At 37.6% G+C, this 22467-nt stretch overlaps 1 protein-coding gene and 1 pseudogene across 4 annotated transcripts in view; both read right to left on the bottom strand.

Annotated features, from left to right (window-relative positions):
* The window catches only part of PIKFYVE (phosphoinositide kinase, FYVE-type zinc finger containing), a gene marked incomplete at both ends in the record, with an annotated part of 87627 nt that overhangs the window by 32300 nt on the left and 32860 nt on the right, over window positions 1–22467 (bottom strand). The window contains 8 exons of one of the 3 annotated variants that reach the window (XM_080933371.1): window positions 28–154; window positions 911–1051; window positions 9684–9791; window positions 12449–12523; window positions 13129–13309; window positions 13721–13850; window positions 15912–15971; window positions 22212–22379. In XM_080933371.1, the coding sequence (XP_080789497.1) occupies window positions 28–154; window positions 911–1051; window positions 9684–9791; window positions 12449–12523; window positions 13129–13309; window positions 13721–13850; window positions 15912–15971; window positions 22212–22379 (990 nt within the window). Of the gene's footprint in view, window positions 1–27; window positions 155–910; window positions 1052–9683; window positions 9792–12448; window positions 12524–13128; window positions 13310–13720; window positions 13851–15911; window positions 15972–22200; window positions 22380–22467 lie in introns of those variants that run through there. The other 2 variants (XM_080933372.1, XM_080933373.1) reach the window with 2 other exon arrangements.
* On the bottom strand, window positions 7386–9298 carry LOC308432988 (NADH dehydrogenase [ubiquinone] 1 beta subcomplex subunit 4-like; annotated as a pseudogene). The gene is made up of 2 exons: window positions 9248–9298; window positions 7386–7725 (listed from the first exon to the last, which is right to left on the bottom strand). The product of its transcript is annotated as an NADH dehydrogenase [ubiquinone] 1 beta subcomplex subunit 4-like (transcript).

The following is a 22467-nucleotide window of genomic DNA, read 5'->3' as shown; positions in this document are numbered from 1 at the left end:
AGTGAATGTATGCTAAAGATGACTCACCATTAGGCAACTGAAATATCTGCATATAAAATTTGTGGCAAGTGCCCAGGTGGGGTTTGGTGAGCAGCTGGTCCATGGACACCACTAAATCACCTTGGGTCATTCGACCGATTCTTTCTAAAACTTGCTACAAAACAGAAAAACATTGTATTACAGAATTAAATTAGCTAGGAGTAAAAATCTGAATAACCCAGTAAGTACATGAAATATTAAACAAAATAATTTTCACAATCAATTTCTTTAATTTTAATAAATTGCATGACAAATTTGTTTATTCTACATTTGGCCAAATTTTCTTGCTAAATAATCAATGTGTGGCTCAAAAGCAAACCCTGCTCATGGTACTCTTATTCAACATGGGTGTGGCATGGTGCTACACTTGTATAACTCTAGTACTTAGGAGGCAGGGGCAGGAGGGTCAGTGAAAGTTTGAGGTCAGCCTGGTTTAATAACTGAGTTCCAGACCTGCCAGAAGTACAATGTGAGACAAATTATTTTTATTCTTACTTTATTTTGTGATTATCTTTTGTTAAAAGAGCATTTGGATAGCATGTATTATCATAAGACACTTTGGGAAAACAAATGCAAATCAGTTTCCTTAAAAAGTGGCCTGTTTTATAGAATAAGGCACCAATAAGTACCTGTGGATGGATAATGACCTTTCCACCTTTGGTCTCATAAATACCCAAAAGCTAGTTTATGTAAACATAGTTACACTGTCCTCCAGTGTGAGTCTAGTCTTAATAATGTAGCTGCCACACCCGGGCCCCACTTCAATAAGTGCTACAGCAAATAAAAATATTACTGCATACCTACCACACATGCTTATTAATTTAAAAGTCATGATTTGTAAATGAGTAAAAATAGACAAATAAACACTCACTGACTTTACATTAATAACCAGAGTAATGCCATGTTCCAGTAACATGTCCTGTGCAATTCGAGACACTGTTTTCTCAACAAGAACCAATGTGGGTCGAACATCAACTATTCGCTGAACATAATTCTTCAAGAATTCCCTTTCCTAAGTAAGATAAATCAGAAATACAAAACCTGGTATTATTCAAGATTCTGACATTAAAATATGAGTCTATATTTAAGTTAATAAATACTATATTGAGTTAATATTCAATCTATAATTTTTATTCACAAATAAGCCTAACAAATTCAAATGCAACAAAAAAATTTAATCATAGTTCTCAACTATACATTTTACTTAAAAGTTTTAGGAAAAGTTCCACTCTCCAATAAATACTATTTTGAAAAACTTTCAGATCCTAATAATCTATAATTTGCCGAAGGTACTCAGTGAGACAGTACATGACAAACACATTTAGGGTCCAGGGGTTCAAATACTAGCAATAACGTGTGGGATTTAAAAAAAAAAAAAAGCAGCAGCAGCAGATGTGCACATGTGTCTGAATAACAAGCACTAAGAACACAATACGAAATATCTGCAAAGATTTTAAACTAGACTTTCAAGCAAGAAACAGCCTACTCCTACAACTAGCACCATAGAAGCAATTTTACATGTATATGATTATGAATTTTCTTCTCCATCTGTAATCTACAAGTGTATCTTTTCAGGAAGTCAGAATAATAACCCTCTGACAAGTTCTCTTAACTCCTACGTCCAGTTTCCTAACATCCTATTATACCTGAACAAATATAACTCGAGTTCTAAAACATAATGCTTAGTATTATTTCACCATAATAGCTGAGTGTGATGGCGCACGCCTTTAGTCCCAGCACTCAGGAGGCAGAGGCATGTAGATCTATCTCTGAGAGTTCAAGACCAGCCTAACCTGGCTTCAAATAGAGTTCCAGGACAGGAAGGGCTGGTTACATACAGAAACCCTGAATGAAAAATAAAAATGAAAAGAAGACTTTCACCACAATGAAAGCTTCATTTCTTCTGGTCTCCAAACAGGAGACAAGGGAAAGTGAGCATGTCTGCACTTCAACTCCATGTTTCCAAAGCATTTCTCATGCAAACCTGAACAACCATTCACACCTCCAGTAAAGGAGACTCTTACCAAAATAAGCTCCTTTTTATGAAGGACATTTCCTCTGTCTTTCTCTGTCTTACTTATAGAAATTACACATTTTTGCCTAGCAAGTTGGCATATGCCTACTATCCTAGAATGCCAGACTATGAAGATAAAAGACCTTGTATTTAAAATCATCCTAGGATATGTAGCAAAACTATTTCAAAAGCAACCAACAAACAAAAAGAAATGGCAACTATACATTCTCAAATTCTCCCTTTATTTGTAAAATAATTTTTCTTGAAATACATTAATTTCCTAATCTGCTTACTAAAATTTAAAGACATCTGAAATTATTTTGTTTGTGCAGCTCTCCAATAAAACTGAAACATAAGGTTAAGATATACCTGTAATATGAGCATTTGAAAGGCCAAGTTACTTAAAAGTCCAGGGTAGCCTAGGTTCTATAAGGTTCTCTCTCTCTCTCTCTCTCTCTCTCTCTCTCTCTCTCTCTCTCTCTCTCTCTCTCTCTCTCTCTCTCTCTCTCACACACACACACACACACACATAGTCTGTCTCTGGTACAATGCTGACAAATAAATTTTCTCCCAGGTTGGTCCTTGCTAATCCAGGAAAAACCATCAGGTGTGTCCCTAGTATGGCTTAGAGGACTACAGACCAATTATGGAGTGTAAATGAGGTCACAAGCTAATTATATCCTGTTCCTTATTTCTCATCCTTTTTCTGACTACATTTGTTTCTTTGGTGATTATTTTATACTTGGTCATGGTAGGAAAAACAGAAGAAATGGGTGGGAAAAGGGGGAGGAAAAAATTACAAATTATCTGATATTATTTTTTCAAGCTAAGAAATTTAACAGAACTGGCATTAAAGATTTAAAGAAAATGTTTGAAAACACAGATGAACAAGCTGTCTCATGTTATCAGGATTAAATCATGTTAACTACAGAAGTACCCAAACCATGACTGACAAATAAAAACAAGTTTGTTAACTAGATTCAGAGAATTGTGGATTATTATGATTAGAATATCTACAGATTTCAAATACCATGGTTCAGGAAGTCCAAGGCACAATTTTACACATTTTAACAACTTCTATAACCAAATAGCATCTTATACTCAACATGGCTGTGATTTAATCCTATGAAAGTATGCTAGTATCTGTAAAACCACCCAGAACAGGGACGCACACAGAGCAGTGTGAGCCCAAGGAGCACACACATAACTGTGCTTCCTCGGGTTCCCCTTAGGTTCACTGAAAACTCAGATTCCACATACCTGGAAATGCTTAACTCTAAACAAGATCTTGCATTTTTATTTATAAAAGCAGAAAGCTTAAAACAACAGGAAATAAATTTATTAACTAATGCAGAGAATTTCATTGACTACAACTGTGTTTTGCTAGATCTGAATGAAATATAAAGTGGTTGCTTCTCTTCTACTTGAAAAAAAATATGACTATCTATGAATGTAAAAAATATTTTTTCCTAAATATTTCTGGTAGTGTGTTATAATGCATGTGACATATATTTTGAATGATCACAAACTAAAATACCATTCATAGGAGAAAAAAGCCATAGCAAAATAAAACAAAGAACACCAACACCTGAAATCTGTGCAACTTCAGATCAAAGGCGACTGTTCCCAGGGCAACAATTAGCTGAAGGCAGACTCACACCTCTCCAACTACTCCTGAGACACTATTCCCCTAGTCTTAGCCCAGCTCTGTAGCTGGAAAGCTGCTGTGGCTTCCCTTCCTCTTTGACCCAGTCCCCAAAGGATCACAAAGACCATCTCCCTCAACCTTACTTCCCCCAACTCAACCCAATATCCTAACCTCCAACACCAGCAACCACTCTGTGAACACACCAATTCAACAGGCCAGTAAAACAAGCAAAACATGGCCATCAATCACTCTCCAGAAATCCTCTGAGGAAACAGAAACCAAGGAACAGAAAAACATCTACCCAACACCCAGAAATCAGCACCTGGCCTATAATCATCCCAAACCCAGATGCCTAGACCCAGTGCAAAAGCACAGTGACAACTAGGGCATGTCTCCATTTGAACCTCCCAAGCAAACTCTGAATGTCCCTACATAGCAGAAGCACAAGAAAGACATTAAAACCAACTGCACGAAGATGATTAGAGATCCTTAAGGAGGAAATGAGTAAATTCCTTAAAGAAATCCAAGAAAATGCAAACAGTTAAAGGATAGAATAGAAGCAGTAGAGAAAATACAAACTGAAGGAACTCTGGAAACTGAAAATTTAGGAATGTTAACATGAACTACTGAGGCAAGCTTCCTCAACAGAATACAAGAAATGGAAGAGAGAATCTCTCTCAGGCACCAAAGATACATTAGGAAAGAAACATGTTAAATCTAAAATAACCCTGATACAAAAATATCCAGGAAATCTGGGAAACTATGAAAAGATCAAACCAAAGAATAACAGGAATAAAGGAAGGAAAGAAATACAGTTCAAAGGTCCAGAAAGTATTTTCAACAAAATCAGAGAAGAATGCGAAAATAAAACTATAAAAGATATATATAACAAACACGTTGCAACATCAGGAGTAGACATTTCCTCAGGGAAAGGGGTAATAAAAAGATATTCCAAGCAAATAGACCTAAGAAGCAAGCTGGTGTATCCATTTTAATATCAATCAAAACAGACTTCAAACCAAAACTAATCTAAATAAATGGGAATGACGCTACATATTCATCAAAACCCAACAAGAGGACATTTCAATTCTTGACATCGATGCCCTAAACACAAGCACACCCAACCCTCACACAATGACAGCGATGGACTTCAATACCCTATTCTCATCAATGAACAGGACATTCACACAAAAAGAGAGAATTAACAGAACAAGCACATATAAACAAAATGGACCTAACAGATATTTATAGAACATTTTGCCAAAAAAAACAAAAACAAAAACAAAAAGAAAATACCTTCTCTGCAAATCATAGAACTTCCTCCAAAACTGAGCACGTACTCAAACACTAACTGTTGTGCCCAGATTGTAAAAACCCCCAAGAGCACCAGGAATCACAACCCAATATAATCGCATAAGGGTCTTTATTCAAGCCCATATTTATTTATGGGCCACCCTTCCTAATGGAACAGGAAGGAAAGTGCACTCCAGGTCTAAGTGAAGGGGGCTTATAAAGAAAAAAGACCACAAGCGGAGTTTCCAAGCCTGGGCATTGCATGAGAAGGTAAAGGAACGTTGGTCTTTCAGCTAAATGGTTTACAGCATCAGGTTAAACCACAAGGAGGAAGTATACATCAAAAAGGAGTACCTTGTGTGTTCTTTTGTGACTGGGTTACCTCACTCAGGATATTTTCTAGTTCCACCCATTTGCCTAATGGTATGCACTCACTGATAAGCGGATACTAGCCCAAAAACTTGGAATACCCAAGAAACAATTCACAGACCTTATGGAGCTCAAAAAGGAGGAAAACCAAAATGTGGATGTTTCAGTCCTTCTTGGAAGGGGGAACACAATACTCACAGGAGGAAATACAAGGTCAAAGAGTGGAGCAGGAACTGAAGAAAAGATCATCCAGAGACTGCCCCATCTGGGGATCCATCCCATATACAGCCACCAAACCCAGCCACTATTGCTGATGCCAAGAAGTACTTGCTGACAGCAGCCTGATATGGATGTCTCCTGAGAGGCTCTGCGGGAGCCTTAGTGATAGAGGATGCTTGCAGCTAACCATCAGACTGAGAGGACTGAGCACCAGGACCCCAATGAAGGAGTTAAGAGAAAGGACTGAGGGAGCTGAAAGGGTTTGCAACCCCATAGGAAGAACAATATCAACCAATCAGATGCCCTAGAGCTCGCAGGGACTAAAACACCAGCCAATGAGCACACATGGAGAGACCCATGGCTCCAGTTGCATAGGTAGCAGAGGATGACATTGTCTGGCATCAATGAAGGCTCCTCTTACCCATGTAGGGGAATGCCAGGGCGATGAGGTGAGAGTGAGTAGATGGGAGTGGGAGCATCTTCATAGATGCAGGGGGAGGGGAAGGGGTTGTGGGAAGAGGGGAGCAGAGAACTGCCTGGTCTGGTCTCAGTGAGAGAAGGTGGGGTCTAACCCTTGAAAGACTTGAGGCCCCAGGGGTAAGGAGGAAGAACATCCTATTAGAGACAGGTGGAAAGAAGAATGGGATGAAGAAGTGTGGGAGGGCAGACAAGGAGAGGGGCAAAGATTGGATTGTAAAAAAATTAAAAAGAAATCAGAAAAACAACACTTTCACAACAGTCACAAATAATATAAAATATGGGGTAACTAACCAAGCAAGTAAAAGACTTGCATAATGAAAACTTCAAGTCTTTGAAGAAAGAACTTGAAAAAAATAATCAGAAGGTATAAATATCGCCCACAATTATGGATGTAAAATTAACATGGTAAAAATGGCCACCTTACCAAAAGCAATCTACATATTTAATGTAATTCTCATCAGACCTTGACAGGACAAGTTCTCAGCTTCATATGGAAAAACAAAAACTGAGGATAGCTAAAAACAATCCTGTATGATAATAAAACTGCAGAAGATATGTCCACCCCTGATTTCAAGTTGTACTACAGAGCTACAGAAATAAAAAACACATGGTAATGGCATAAAACCTGACGTGTTAACCAATGGAATCAAACTGAAGACCCTGACAAAAATCCACATCATATAGACACTGATTTTAAGAAACAAACAATATAATAAAACAGAAATACACACTGGAAAAAATATAGTATCTTCAACAAATACTGCTGGTCAAACTGGATGGCTGCATGTAGAAGAATCTAAATAGATCCACAGTTATCACCCTGCATGAACTCAAGTTCAAGTGGATCAAATACCTCAACATAAAAGCAGATACAATTAATCTGATAAAAAAGAAAATAGAGGATAACCTTGAACATATTAGCACAGGAGAGAACTTTCTGAACAGAACACTGATAGCACAGGCAACTAAGATCAACAATTAATAAATTGAATTTTATTAATTTGCTCACCAAACTGAAAAGCTTCTATAAGGGAAAAAAAAAAAAAAAAAAAAAAACACCATTAATCCAACAAATCATAAACCTACAGAATAAAAAAGGATTTTTACCAACTTGAAATTCAATAGAGCACTAACATCCAAAATATACAAAAGAAGCCAGATATCAAGAAGCCAAATAATTCAATTAAAAACTGGGGTACATGTCTAAACAGAGATGTCTTAATAGAGGAATCTCAAAAGGCCAAGAAACAGTTAAAGAAATATTCAACATCCTTAGCCATCATAGAAACACAAATCAAAATAAGTTTCCATCTTTCACATCTCTTTTTTTTTCACTGATTAATTAATAGGAGATTTATTTATGCAAGAACAGAGTCATCCTTGCTTAGCTTAGTAGGAGAGGTTAAATGTTCGGTCCAATTTTCCTTCCTGGATAAGTCTTTCCTTTCTGTCCCTGTCTGTTTTGAAAACATAATACCAGAAGATGAGGGGCCCAAACGCTACCAGAGCTCCTAAAAGTGAGTTCTTGGGAGTGGGCCTAAAATTAGGATAAACATTTGCTGATCTTGCATACGTCCAGCCTTGCCTTTCCGGTCTCCAGAGACACGTCATACTCGGCAGGGTCGAGGGTACTGGGCAGAGTGGCCAGGGGCGCAGGCTTATACTTGGAAGCCAATATCTTGGTTCTCTTTCACATCTCTTAATGGCTAAGATCAATAACGCAAGTGAGGCTATGGAACAGGAGAAACACTTCTCCACTGCTGGTGGAATGCAAACTTTTACAACCACTATGGAAATCAATGGCAGTTTCTCAGAAAACTGGGCATCAATTTACCTCAAGACCCAGCTAGAGTGCTCTTAGGCATATACCCAAAGGATGTCCCGTCCTATCACAAGAACACTTGCTCAACTACGTTCACAGACGCTTTATTCATAATAGCCAGAAGCTGGAAACAACCTAAAGGTCCCTCAACCAAAGAGTAGGTAAAGAAAATTTGGTACATTTGGGCTGGAGAGATGGCTCAGCGGTCAAGTGCACTGACTGTTCTTCCAGAGGTCCTGAATTCAAATCCCAGCAACCACATGGTGGTTCAAAACCATCCGTAATGGGATCTGATGCCTTCATCTGGTGTGTCTGAAGACAGCTACAGTGTACTTATATATAATAAATAAATCTTTTTTTTAAGTTGGTACATTTATACAATAGAGTATTACTCAGCAGTTTAAAAAGTGACACCATGAAATTTGCAGGAAAACAGATGGAACTAGAAAAAGATCATCCTGAGTGAGGTAACTTAGATCCAGAAAGATAAATATGGTATATAATCACTTATAAATGTATATGAGCCATTGGTTATCAATTGATAACCAAGCGACAGTCTGGTTAGACCCAGAGAGATTAAAGGAAGAGGAGGGGTCTAATAGGGATGCATGGATTACCCTGGATGAAATAAACTTACATGTAGACTCCAAGCAGTATCAATGGCATGTTAACATATGGTGGAAAGTTTCATGAGGTCCCACCCGTAACCAAAGAACTACAAGCAACTAATGACTGTTAGAAGAAGGAGAATTAGCATTTTCCAGGTTTTCCAAGGAATGAACCCCACTACTGGTTGTCCAATGCAGAGTGGTCAGCCTTGAAATCATATATAACATAACAAAAACACTTAGCATGTTTTGTGTGTGTGTGTGTGTGGGTGTGTGTGTGTGTGTGTGTGTGTGTGTGTGTGTGTGTGTGTAAAATTCTGTGTACATATACATTCATATATATTATATAATTATACATACATAAACATCCATATATATTTATGTGTTCATATATGTCATATCTATTATATAATTGTACATACATACATGCAAAAATAATTAAAAAAAGAGGTTATCAATATGACAGTGGGTGGGGAATGGGAGGGGTTTAAGAGTAGGTAGCTGAGAGGGGCTAGAAAGAGGAAAGGAAAAAAGGAAAGTGATGTATTTGATTCTATTTCAATTTTTTTTAAAAATGTTTTAATATATAAAACAAACTGCAAGAGTAGATAGAGATGAACAGTAAAGTTCTCAGGGGCCAGCCTTGGCTAAGAGTACAGCTTTCTGTGGACAGAGCTTTGTAAGCACTTCTTTAAGCAGAGCAGAGCTAAGAGAACTTGTGCCTGTGCAGCAAAAAGGCTGAAGTTATAACTTACAGCTGTTATCCTGGTGCCCTTCGCTTGGGAAAAGCACAAAGAAACCAACATATACCCCCATCCTAAGTTAGTCCTCTGTTTGCAAACTACATACAGACTTTTTCTATTCTAGAAACAAGTATTAGAGAAAGTCTATATTACAAAATGGGAGGTACCATTAACCTGAGAAGTTAGAGAAACTCTCCCAGTAAAGCAATGGCCAAAGCATGGATGAGAACTAAACCCAAAGCTGAATTTTTACTTTCTCTTCCATACATTCCCAGCCCTTTGTTCTCTTCAACGCTCTGAAACCTTAAAGATGAGTGAAAGAGATCTGGTTAGGCTGCATGGCTCACATACTTTAATTCTGAAACGTCGCACGGTTTCTGAAATCAGAGGTGACAGGCAGCACAGAAGGTAAAGCATCCATCAAATGACGTCCTCCAGAAACTCTTACCTGGAGCACAATAGGATCAATGCAGGTAAACTTAGTTTCCTCTCTGTAGAGATACTCAATGGAGCACTTCAACAGGAGGATTTTGGGGTTTTTAATACAGGAATTCATCTAAAAAAAAAGATTGTGTTAAAGGTTTAAAATTATAGACCTTTAACCATAATTCTAATTCATATTGCTCATAATTCCTATTAGTATTATCAAACTCTAATTTATTACTTTTGGCTAATTCCCTTTTTTTTCAAAGCAAGTTCTTGAAAAATAGCTTTTTCTTATCCATTCCTCTATACTATTCATTGTATTTTTGTTTTATAATTTCTCATACTAGATCAACAACTTTAAAACTGTATTTTAGTCTTTCTAAACTTCAAAAGTAAAAAGGGAAGAAAAATTAATATTACTTGATAATTTTTTATTGGATATATTTTATTTACATTTCAAATGTTATCCCCTTTCCTGGTTTTCCCTCCATAAGCTCCCTATCCCATCCCCCCTTACCCTTGTTTCTATAAGGGTGCCTCTCAACCCACCCAACTCCTCCCACCTCCCCACCCTCACATTCCACTACACTGGGGCATCCAGACTTGGTAGGACCAGGGGCTTCTCTTCCCATTGATGCCCAACAAGCCCATCCTCTGTTATTTATGCAGCTGGAGCCATGGGTCCATATATTTGTACTATTTTGGATAGCAGTTTAGTCCCTGAGAGTTCTGGTTGGTCGGTATTGTTTTGAACATTATTCTAAGAGAATACATTCTCCAACAATCCTAAGTTGGCAAGCCCAATGGATAATAGGAAGTTAAAAGAGGAAACATAAAATTGTCAAAAGCAGAAATCCATGCCAACATTCCAATCACGAAACTGAATCCATAGACAGAGCAGTTTGTGTCCTGTCTTTAAGGTCCCAGTCTAACCAAAGTCACACAGCCCAGACTGGCAAACAGTTAAGAGGACAGCAAGTAAGTGGGGTAATACATTTGAGGCTCTAAAATTAGAGACTATGTCTAAATATAATCAGTGAGGCAAACCAATAACTCATGGATGTGTTTCTACCTCTCCTACACATGATTTTTGTCAACTGAAAAGGCATAAAATGTTTAGTCCTTCTTTTGTTTTATTTTGTTTTGATTTCTGAGATAGAGAGGCCCTTCCTCTATAAACCAGAATGGCCTCAAACTCGGAGAATCCACCTGCCTCTACCTCCTGAGTACCAGGATTAAAAGTATGAGCCACCACCATCTAGCTAAAATTCTTAGTCTTAATTCTGTAAAAATCACTTATTCTGGCTCAATGCTGTACCTTAAAAATATAATATCCTGATTTACAAGATTGTGTGTGTGTGTGTGTGTGTATACATATATATATATATATATGACAATTTTCTGAAGGCTAATGTCTTATAGTCAGCCCTCCATACCCATAATTTCCACATCCTGGATTTGACCCTACTACAGATAGAAAAATATTTGCAAACTGGGGAAAGAGTCTGTGTGTCCTATTTTTTTTTCTCACTTAAATCCATTAGGGCCTAAACAATATAGCAAAACAACTATTTATACATTTACATTGTAATAGCCAGTGTAAGTCATCTAGAGATAAATTAAAATCCACAAGAAAGTACTCAATAGATTATAGGAAAACATTAAACCATTTTATATACAGAGCATTGAGCACCTTAAGACCCTGGAACCAATAACCTGCAACAACTCAGACACAACTGTATTAGTCTATACTAGAAATAGTAAAAACAGAACTATACATTTCAACTATTTATTTTCTCAGACTTCCCAGCAACAAGTCCAGTGTCTCCTGTGATGAGAGCAAACATTCCTTAGTTTTATGTGGTTTCCTTGATGATTGTGAAGTAGAGCAAGATCTGAGAATGGTGTTATACTTTCTCAATGTGTGAAGACCAGGAGAACTCAGCGGGAAAGTGCACTTGACATACAACTGCCAGCACTATGGCAGCTCATAACCATCTGTACCTCCAGTTCCAAGACATCTGATGCCCTCTTCTGACCTCCATAACATCAGGCACACACACAGTACACAGATATTCGTCCAAGCAAAAAGACCCATAGAAAAACCATTCAATAAAAATGTATTTGAATGTGATGACCAGCAGACGACACCAAAATCTCCGCAGTGCCCACTTAAATGAGATACGACCCGTCACCCATTCATCCACCCTTCCCTACTCCCTTAACCAAATGAATGAGACAGTCTAAAGAGCTGAGGGATCTTGCCTGTATTTAACACGGTTTCCAGGAAAAAGCCCTCAGAAGTCCCTCTCAAGACTTCAATATCAAACGTTCAATATCTAACCTAACTCCTTCTCTTTGTGCTAGTGCTCAAAAGAGGCCTTGGAGCTGAGAGTAGAGGTAAAATGGGTGAGAAGCATAAGAAAATAATAATGATAATTCTGTAGGAAGACCAGTTATAGAAAGCTAAACCATTTGAAAAACTGCTGCTTGCAGAAAAACTCTGCCTGGAGACAAGGTCTAGGAAATAGGATACCAGTATCCTGGCCCTCTACTGGAAAACTAACTTTCCCCCCTTCCTTTTTGTCTTATGAATTACCATTATTCAAATTCTGACACATCATCAGCTCTAAGAGATTTCCCTGGAACTCTGAACTTTCACCTCTATGGACCTTATGGCTAGGTACCCATCACCATCTCCTTCTCTTTTATAATTAAGAAATCCCCACTTGTGAGTTTAGCACATAGCCATGGTCTACTCACTTTACTGCACAACTGAAACATTACCTTTTTATGTGCAATGTTCTTGGTACAAACAAAGCCATTGACAACCAAGGAGTCAAATTTCTTTCCACCTGGGATCTAATAAAACAAGAAAACAATAAAAACCAGTGATGTGCCCTCAGACTTCATCAGATGGTTATTATTATGACTAAGCATCTCTAACCTAAAACATAAAGATAGAAAGATCCAGAATATAGTTCATTTCATGTCATGATTATCTATGTTATCATGACTGTTTTCCTTCCTTCTACTCTCTAAGTCATATATGCTACTCTAAATAGTCACTGACTAAATAAGCTGGTATCTACGGCACTATTTTTAACATTCAATATTACAAGTAAAACAGGCATTCATTCCCAAGTTAACATTAGCTAAAGAAAGCAACTGCTCACTGCTTTTCCTCAAGACAGTGACAGCAATCTATGAGAACAGACTTTCTCATAAATGACATGCTAAGCAGCGGCATTAAAAAAAAGGAAGCAACTGTTTATTTTGGTTCTCACCACACACCCTATGCACTCTTTCCATGCACCTCTCACTTCCCATAAGAACTACCGAGAGCTCTCTGTACTGTTGACAGAGCAGACAACTTCATGGGAACAGCTCCTTTCAGAGCACCTATGAGACGGCTGTCAGGCCTGCCCCATCAGGTCCTAGCAGCAGCAAACAGTGGCAGAACTCACCTTCTTGATATGGACAAACTGACGGATATCCATGTCATCGTCCTGGTGCTTGACATCAGGTCGGACGGTCTGAACAACCTGGCAAACTAGTGACACAATGATGTCCCTCCAAGATGATGACAATGACTCATTTTGAAGCAACTGCTGGAGTAGGGCCATCATGTGGTTATGATTAGCTGAACTACAAAATGTTACAAAAACAAGTTTGTACAATTAGCACTAAAAACCCAAGAAGCACTCTTAAAGAAATAAACATTCCAATTATGGCTCACAGATAAGATCTTCCATGTCAATTTTATTCTTTCAATGTATATCTTTATTTACCATAATGATTCTGCACATAAATGAAATCTGTGAGTAGCTTTAAACTAACAAATGAACTTACTTCAAAGTGCTAAAATAGAATTTTAACACATAAATGAAATGGAGACAATCAACTTGGGACTCGGCTTTGTAAGATATTTCATCAGAACTCAGACTACACTTTAAATTAGTATTTTTTGCTTTATAAGGAAGAGAAATTATGCATATAGTCAAGTCATAGAAAACTATAAAAACTATTAAGAAAAAAAATAAAAATTGAGTGCCTTACAGCAGCCTTTCCATGGCTTGCTTCTCCTCATTCTCCTCCCGTAAGAGTTCCAGGTTGTTATGATGCCAGCCCAAAGGGGTAAAAGGCAGCTCTTTAGATTTTTCTTCTACTCGGCGATTAAATAAGGACTCTAAACATAAAATAAGTTAGTAATCATTGTCATACTTTATACCATCAACTCATATACTTAGAAAAATAAAAATCTTGAAAGATGGCCAATATAAATTATTGCTATAAAACAGCAAAGACCTGTAATCAACACACAATTAAAATACATAATAAAATATGCAATCATACATAGATGCATACATCAACATGCTAAAATACAGAAGCAGGGCTTGAGGTACAGCACTTCTCTAACATGTGCAAGACCTAGTATGGTGGAGGAACCAAGAAACAACTCTCATCAGGAAAAACCTGAGAACAATTATGAAAAGTAACCTAACCTAAGCAACAAAGACTTTCAGGCCAAAACTATCAACATGAATTCTGGAACAAACAGAATGGTATTTTTGCATCTTGCTTGCAGTGGGTCTCAACCTTCCTAATGCTGTGACCTTTTAACACAGTTCCTCGTGTTATTTTTATTACTACTTCATAACTAATTTTGGTACTATTATGAATCATAATGTAAATATGTATGTTTTTTGGCCTTAAGTGACTCCTGTAAAACTGACCCCCAAAGAGGTTGAAACCCATAGGTTGAAAGCCACTGTTTTAGAGAGTTACTAAGAATACAAAGTTTCTACATAAAATTATAGACTGAAAACCACATTCAACTGAATTCTGAATGGTAATAGTAACATAGTCATGTGGGCCCTGAACTCTCAAGAGAGAAACTCTCAGGGACATCCCTAGTCCCAGATGACAGTATAAAGTCACTCCACATAATCCTCCACTGTATTTTACACATAGGCTTTAAAACAAAATTTTAACAAAATTAACTAAAAATAAGCTATAAAGAAATTATACTAAATAAAACATAATAAATAATTTACATATGATTTTAAAGCCTTTAAATTTTCAAATGGGTGAAATGATTGGGTGTGGTGGTGCACACTTTTAATCTCTGAACTCAGGAGGCAAAGGCTATCGTATTTGAGACCAGCCTGCTCTAAGCTGCTTTGTGGGCTAAAGAAATGGTTCATAAGAGCATTTGCTGTTCTTCCAGAAGACTGGAGTTCAGTCCCCAGCTCCCAGATGAGGCAGCTTACAGCCATATGTAACTCTAGTTCCAGGAAATCCAGCACCTTTGATTTCTGTAGGGCCTCCACTTACATGTGCATAAACACATGCAAAATGCAGACAGACAGACAAACAGGCACACACACATAGACACACAAACCTTAAATGACTTAAGAAATAAAAATAGAAATTTTTAGAGGGATAAAAATGAATTAAGTAACAATGCTTTACAAAACATGCCGCTCATTAAAAATCATAGACTATGAGAGAGAGAATATGGAAAGAAATAGGTAGGAAATTTAGTACTTTCTCTTTTAAAGCAAATCAATTTCTATTAAGCATGTGTAATGGTACCAGAGGCACAAGATTGGCACTTTTCAATTACATGAACAGACATCTAACCAAAACGGATGTTAGGTGAATTTTGGTAGCCTGCCTAGCCAGAGCAGCTGCCTCCCTTGGTCCAGCTTGCCTCGCCTCCTCTCTTTTTCTAAATCTCCAGGAACTAAGAAGACATGAGAAAGACCCTTCCATCCCTTTTCCTTTTCTCCTCAGCAGCTTAAGTTAAGGTAAGAAAGGTTTGTATTCATCTACTCTTCTTTAGTCCCAATGAAATTGACAGTGAATTTCATGCTTTATTCTCTTTTGCCTACTTTTCTTCCCAGCTCTACAGGGCAAACGGCAAGTGAGGAGCTCACTTGTGAGTTCTCTAATAACAATATGTATATCAATGTTTACTATTATATAATGCCTTCAAAAGAATAAAACACAAAGTTGATTCAAAAAAACTTTAAACAATTCACTTTTACATTAAAGGTCTCATCTCAAACTAAGACCAACTGTATAATCTTAAATTCCAACATACTCCAAAGTCATTCTATACATTTAAAATCATGTTCCTATGATACCAAAATAATCAAATACAGCTAGCACTTACTATCAATCAATGTGCAAAGACCTCAAGCACACATCAAGCAGACATCACTTTCAGTACAGTTAAGATTACCTTTGATGAAGGCATCACTAATTGAGAGCTGCTGTCCTCCAGTGTCAGAAACCAAATACTCTGCAAAACAGGAAGAGAATAAGAGAAGAGGAAGGAAAGACATATGATGTCAATACGTCACCGTAATTATGCAGCAGAACACACCCACAAGGGTGTGTTACTCCCACAAAACACATCACTGTCCAGGAAGCTTTTACATATGTTCTACAAATTTCATACTAAACTATTTTCAGGAGACTTAAATTGGCCACAGAACCATTAAACAACATTCCTTGGTTCAAATGTCAGACATTTTAACAGATATTTTTCCAAATGACCTTAAGTTGCCAAAATTATTAAACTGCTTCCATGCTGAGACATGGAAATTGGAGAAACCTAAATCAATGTTCCTGGGCCATGGTCACTCAAAATGGTATCAGAATAAGCTCTCTCGTATTCCTTTAAAAAAAAAAAAAAGAGCAAAAGTCTTTAGTAATTAGCAAGATAAACCTTAAAACATTAGCTCACTTACCACTTTCCTTCATGTATTACTACACTGTTTAACAAATGACTGTCTATAGGCAAGGTACTTTATAGAAGCCAAGAAAACTGTACACAATACATGCAATAAAATAAACTCATATGGCAGAGGATAAAAATATAATTAAAGGAGTCTTTGTTAAGTTTTAAAATCACAGTGTTTGGTTTTTTTAAGCTTCTAGCTTATTACCACATCTTTGCACTAAAATAACTGGTGAACACACTCCTAATCCTTTCAAAGCATCTTAACTGTAAATGCTTTCCTACAAGTGACATTGTTTAAAAGAGCTTTCCCTGAGGAGAGCTCAGAGGGCTCTTTCTACTATGCAAATTAGCCACAGTGCTAACTGCTTCTATGTGAAGATCCCACCAAACTTTTTCTGCATTCATCTCCAAGACAATAAATTCACCCAGCCCGGTAGCAGAGAAAACCAAACTATACCATACAATACAACCAGGTATGTATGCAAGATAGATATAATTTGTTTCTATATTTCTGGCAGAAAAAAAGCAATGCCAAAATCTGTAACTCAACTAATGCATTATTATTATTTAAAAGCCCTACTTCTCATACTAAAACTTAAATATCAAATTACAAAAATTAAAGTTTTTTCCTCTCTTTATGGAAACATTTAAATCCACAAAAATCGTGTATACTGTCTACTTAAATACAGCAATTGTTGAAAACTTGTCATATTTTATTTCCAAATATATCTGCAGATGCCTCTGACGGTCCCCTGGGGCTAGAGAAGCAGCTCCAGACTTAACAGCATCTGCTGCTCTTCAAGAGGAGCTGAATCTGATTCCCAGCACTCACAGGATGGCTCCCAACTGCCTATAATCCCAGTTCCACAGCACCTGACACCTACACTCACAATCATACACACATACACGTAAATAAATTTCTACTGTAAATTATTTCAAGTTAAGCACAAAACTCTGCAAGTAGCACATCAGTATGCATTATTTTAAAACAAGGGCACTCCTCTATAGCCATCTATTATTTACATTATTGTGAAAGCAGACAATACTGTAACAATCACAAAACTGATCCATATTCAAATGTACCTGTTTGCACATTATCTTTCAAAAACTTGTTCCTGAAAACTGGATCCCACTAAGTCACGCATGGCATTTGCCATGCCTTCTCATTCTCTACTTAAACAGACTTCCTAGTTCCTTTCCACGGTAAGGAATTCTCAAAGAACCAGGCAAATGTCCAATGCAATACGCCACATGCTGGTCCGCTCTCTCCATGGACTATTTTACCTGCTCCGTAATCACGTTTTCTATGCCTGGGAAATCCACTCAAAGCACTCACAGAGACATGGCTTACACCTGTGTCTCAAATGTTAGTCTTGCTACTAACATTGAAGAACATTGCAGAATTTTGCTTGCAACATAAAATAAATTCTAATACCTGGGTTCAATTCCTAACACCCAGATGGTAGCTCACAACCATCTATAACTAGTTCCTGGGGATTCACTACCCTCTTCTGACATCCAAAGGCACCAGGCAAACATATGGTATACATAAATACATTCAGGTAAAACACTAACATACATTTTTTAAAGTAATTTAAAATGTTTATAAAGTATTTAAAGTGTCTGCAAAGTGCTTGCCACACAGGCATGAGAACAGGAGTCCAGATCCCAAGTTCTCATATATAAAGGGCAAATTTAGCAGCACAAGCCTGTAATCCCAGCACTAAGGAAGTAGAAACAGGAGGATCCCTGGGGCTTGGTGGCCAGCTAGTCTAACCAAATCAGTGAGCTCCAGGTTCACCTTGTCTTAAAAAATAAGGTGAAGAGAAATAATGAGGAAAATACTCAGTGTTGACCTTTGGTCTCCTCCATACATGCATGTATACATGTACACACACATACACACAGAAAGTGCTGAACAAGCTGACCAGAGCCATACCAAGCTCTACAGCATAATCTAAGAACATCCTCTTCTAGCTGGTCTCAAAACTGATATTAATCATTTTAGTATTTTACAATCACTTAAGCGAGCTGCACAGCTCTATGTCAACATTCATAAAAGCACTGCTCAACTCCTACACTTGCAAACACACGATGCTTTGAATACTTCCACTCAAAAAACCAGAAGCTCACAGAGAGGAGAATACCGGGTGTCAGAGGCAGCAGGAATACAGAGAGAATAGGCAAGTGCTGCTCTAGGAAGTTTTGGTTGGATAGAGGAACCGAGATGCGCTTTACAGCATGATGACTGCAATTAATAATGTGTAGTAGATATTTTTAAATTACAAGAAAGTAAATCTTGAAGGTTTTTGTCATCAAAGGACAGATGTTACCTAATTTTACTGACTCACTCCTTTAGACGCACATGCCACTGAGTCATTTTGTTCCATATGATACAATCTATGAGTGTGTGAAGAACAGCAATTAAACCCACTGTCCTATGCTATTAACCTGCTCCAGTAAGTGCTGAATCCTGACTACAGCAAAGCCCTAGGATAACTTAGGATATTCTCTTCTTACTGGCATCAAATTGATAATGGCCATTTAAACAACCATTAAAAACAAGCAACCAGTTGTTATAAAGCTAATTCAGACTCCATAGCCTGAACTATCTTTTTTTGTTCACATTTATTTATTTACTTACTTACTTGGGAGGCAGGGGACATGCCAATACCACAAGTCAGAAGGCAACTTCCTTGAGTTGGCTCTTGTTTTCCACCATGTGGGTCCCAAGAATGGAACTCAGGTTGTTAAGCTTGGTGACAAGTACCCTTACCTGCTGAGACATCTCCCAGGCCAGCACAGCACAGCACAGCTTTTAGCCAATACATAGGACCACTGACGCCAACTACCTCTTTTACATATTTCATTGTTATCTCACCCAAAAATCTAGTAATGACAACCAAATGCTTTATTAACATTAAACACACACGTGACACTCCTCTAACCTACCAACTTCTTATCACCATTAGGTGGGATTAGGTTCATTTCAAAGTGACTTATTTTAGCTAAGCAGCACAGGCTCCCTGTCACCACAAATCCTTAACACCACAGTGTACTTTACTCACTAAACCTCTTACAAATTTGTTACCTTCCAAAGCCCTATCAAGAAGCCATTTTAAATTTTATATATATATATATATATATATATATATATATATTGCACAATATATAAATATATATATATTGCACAATATATATAAATATATATATATATTGAGGGGTGGTGGTGCAAGCCTTTAATCCCATCATTTGATTTGGGAGGCAGATGCAGGCAGATTTCTATGAGTTCAAGGCCAGCCTGGTCAGCAGAGTGAGTTCCAGGACAGCCAGTGCTACATGAAGAAGTCCTGTCTCGAAAAACCAAAAAATAAGGAGCTAGAGAGATGACTAAGGGTTAAGACCATTGGCCCTGCTTCCAAAGAACCCAACAACCACATGGCAGCTCATAACTGTCCATGTAACTCTAGTTCCAGGGGTTCTAACACTCACACACAGACATTCAGGCAAAATATCAATGCATTAAATAAATAAATAAATGCCATCTAGCAATACAGCAGTCTAGACCCCCTATTCTACCGGATTCTTTAAAGACAGTAGAGTCTAGCTTCTTGATCACACATACAACTTCTTTTAATAAGGTGGCACACAATCTAACTTCATCCAGGCACAATTATTTGGACTAACCATGCACACACATTCTGTTTCCTTATTCTCTTAGGCTTCATTTCTCCTTATCCATGTATTTTCTGGATAAGATTAATTTAGACAGAGAAATACATCTACTTTTCTAATAACTTGGATTTTTTTTTCTTTCTATGATATCTGGGCTCTGTTCTCAGATATCCTTGCCCTTTACTCCAACCTTCAGTACCATGTGGATTTTACAATCCTGTAATAAGTATGCACCCTTCTCTCAGAACTTATCTTCACATGACAGTTGCTGCTCATAACTTTTACCATTTTTTAAAGATTTAAAACCAGAGTTTCCATGAAGAATGATGGGTTTTTCAACTGCAGGAACTTCCCCTTTTATTCTGCAGGACTTACACTGAGGTTGGCTGTAAGATGTCAGTTATGAAGCCTCCAGTTCTATTCCTCACCTAACACTCTCACTTAGGTTTCCTAAATAAATGTGTGCCAGCTCAGCAGTATGAATTCTGTGATCAAAGGTTCCTGTTTTCAAATTTTTCAAAACCTGTTTAACATTCCAAGAGGTAAAATCACCAGCAAACAAGTATACTTCACACCCTGCATTCAGCAAATGGACCTGCTACCTACCATGCATGTTTAGAGGACAGACGTCCTTCCTGTCACCACATATTCTACTGCTGGCCTACACCTCTATTAAAAGCCTAATCTCCTCGTGTAACAGCAGTATTATGAACTCTCACAGGGTCACATCTGCCTCACTGTCCTTCACACTCATCCAGATCGTCCCCATGGAGTTGCAAACTTCATACGAAAAGGATGCCATCACCATGTGGAGGTTAGACTCAGTAGCAGTCAAATATGTTTTCTCTCCCTCTTTCTCAATATCTTATTTCTTAAACAAGAAGCACTTTGTATTATCATGATTACATTTTATCACATCTTGATAATAGCTTACATTGACAATTCTGAGAAATTTGTTGAGGAATGTAAATGTTTCAAGTTATAAAATAAACCTAAATGTCCTTTATGTTATTTTTAGGTTTAAAGCAAAGAGCAGCAAAGAGTTAGACAAGCATTTCAGAAGCAATTCTGTTTTAGAGAGTTAAAAGTTTAAAATTCAAATTCTGGGTAAAACCATAAAATTAAGTGCTCTATTATAAAGATGTTTTGGTTATTATTATAATGAGCTGCCATAATTAATTACTCATTATATTTTCTTTTAAAAATGGTGTACTTGGGCTGGAAGGATGGCTCAGTGGTTATGAGCACTGACTACTCTTCCAGAGATCCTGAGTTCAATTCCCAGCAACCATATGGTGGCTCACAACCATCTGTAATGAGATCGGATGCCTTCTTCTGGTGTGTCTGAAGACAGCTACAGTGTACTCATATACATAAAATAAATTAATAAATCTTTACAAAGAAACTCAAAAGAAGAACTGCACAATTTTTTAATTGTGTACTTTGATTTATAATTTAAATTAGCTTATAACTGCATCTAATAACGTACAGCTCATTTTTTAAAAGGAGCAGCCCACCTATGCTGCGTCAAATGTTAAAAATGGTTTGCTGTACCTTTTACATCGTGTTTTTGCTTTGGGAGTTTGAGTTCACAAACTAAAGCATCAAATAAGACAACTAAAATTACAATGGAATTCATTGTTTACTAGAGACAAAATTTTAAAACAGATGTAATGAACATGAATGAAAAATTTCCCCCAATCTAAGTTCAAAAATCTACACTGTCTTAAAGAAACTGTTGTTGCAGAATAGCACAAGCAAAGAGGCTTTGTGATGTTACATGAAGAAAAGACAAAAGAACAGAGCAGAACGTCCATGTTATAAATGCAAAGAATTGCCACCTTGGAAGTTGCACATTATGGGAACAGCAATCAGAAGAGTGCCTTTTAAAGACTATACTTTGAACTGGGCATGGCAGTGCAAAGGGTTAAAACAAGAAATAAAAAGGATCAACCAAAAAAGGTGTGGGGAGGAGCACCAGGGAAGCGGGAAAGGGTGGAATAAAACCCACTCCAAGCCCTCAGCCTTATGGGACAGAGGAAGCCAGGGGACAGGCTGTAATGAGAGTCCAGGGCCCAGCTTTTCAGCCTGTTTGGAGTCCAGTTAGTGACTACCTCCTACCTTTTTGGTCAGCAGGGTGAGGGGGCACATGTGGGTACTTGGAGGGCTTCTTGATATGGAAGTTCACGTTGTCCAGCTCCACGTTCAGGCTGATGGAGGCGGCTGAGTCACTGTCCACTGTGGACTGGAAACTGCTGACTGAGGTGCGCTTGCTAGGACTGGCAGAATCTTTTAGTGTTGGGAAAGGGAAAGAAATACAGGGAGAGGGGAGTAAAAAATGGGTTTTATCAGGGCATTGGAGGAAAGGAAAAAATTG

The sequence above is a fragment of the Micromys minutus genome, assembly GCF_963924665.1.
Source record: "Micromys minutus genome assembly, chromosome: 19".
Taxonomy (NCBI): Eukaryota; Metazoa; Chordata; class Mammalia; order Rodentia; family Muridae; genus Micromys; species Micromys minutus.
This window is presented reverse-complemented; position numbering and strand designations above follow the sequence as displayed.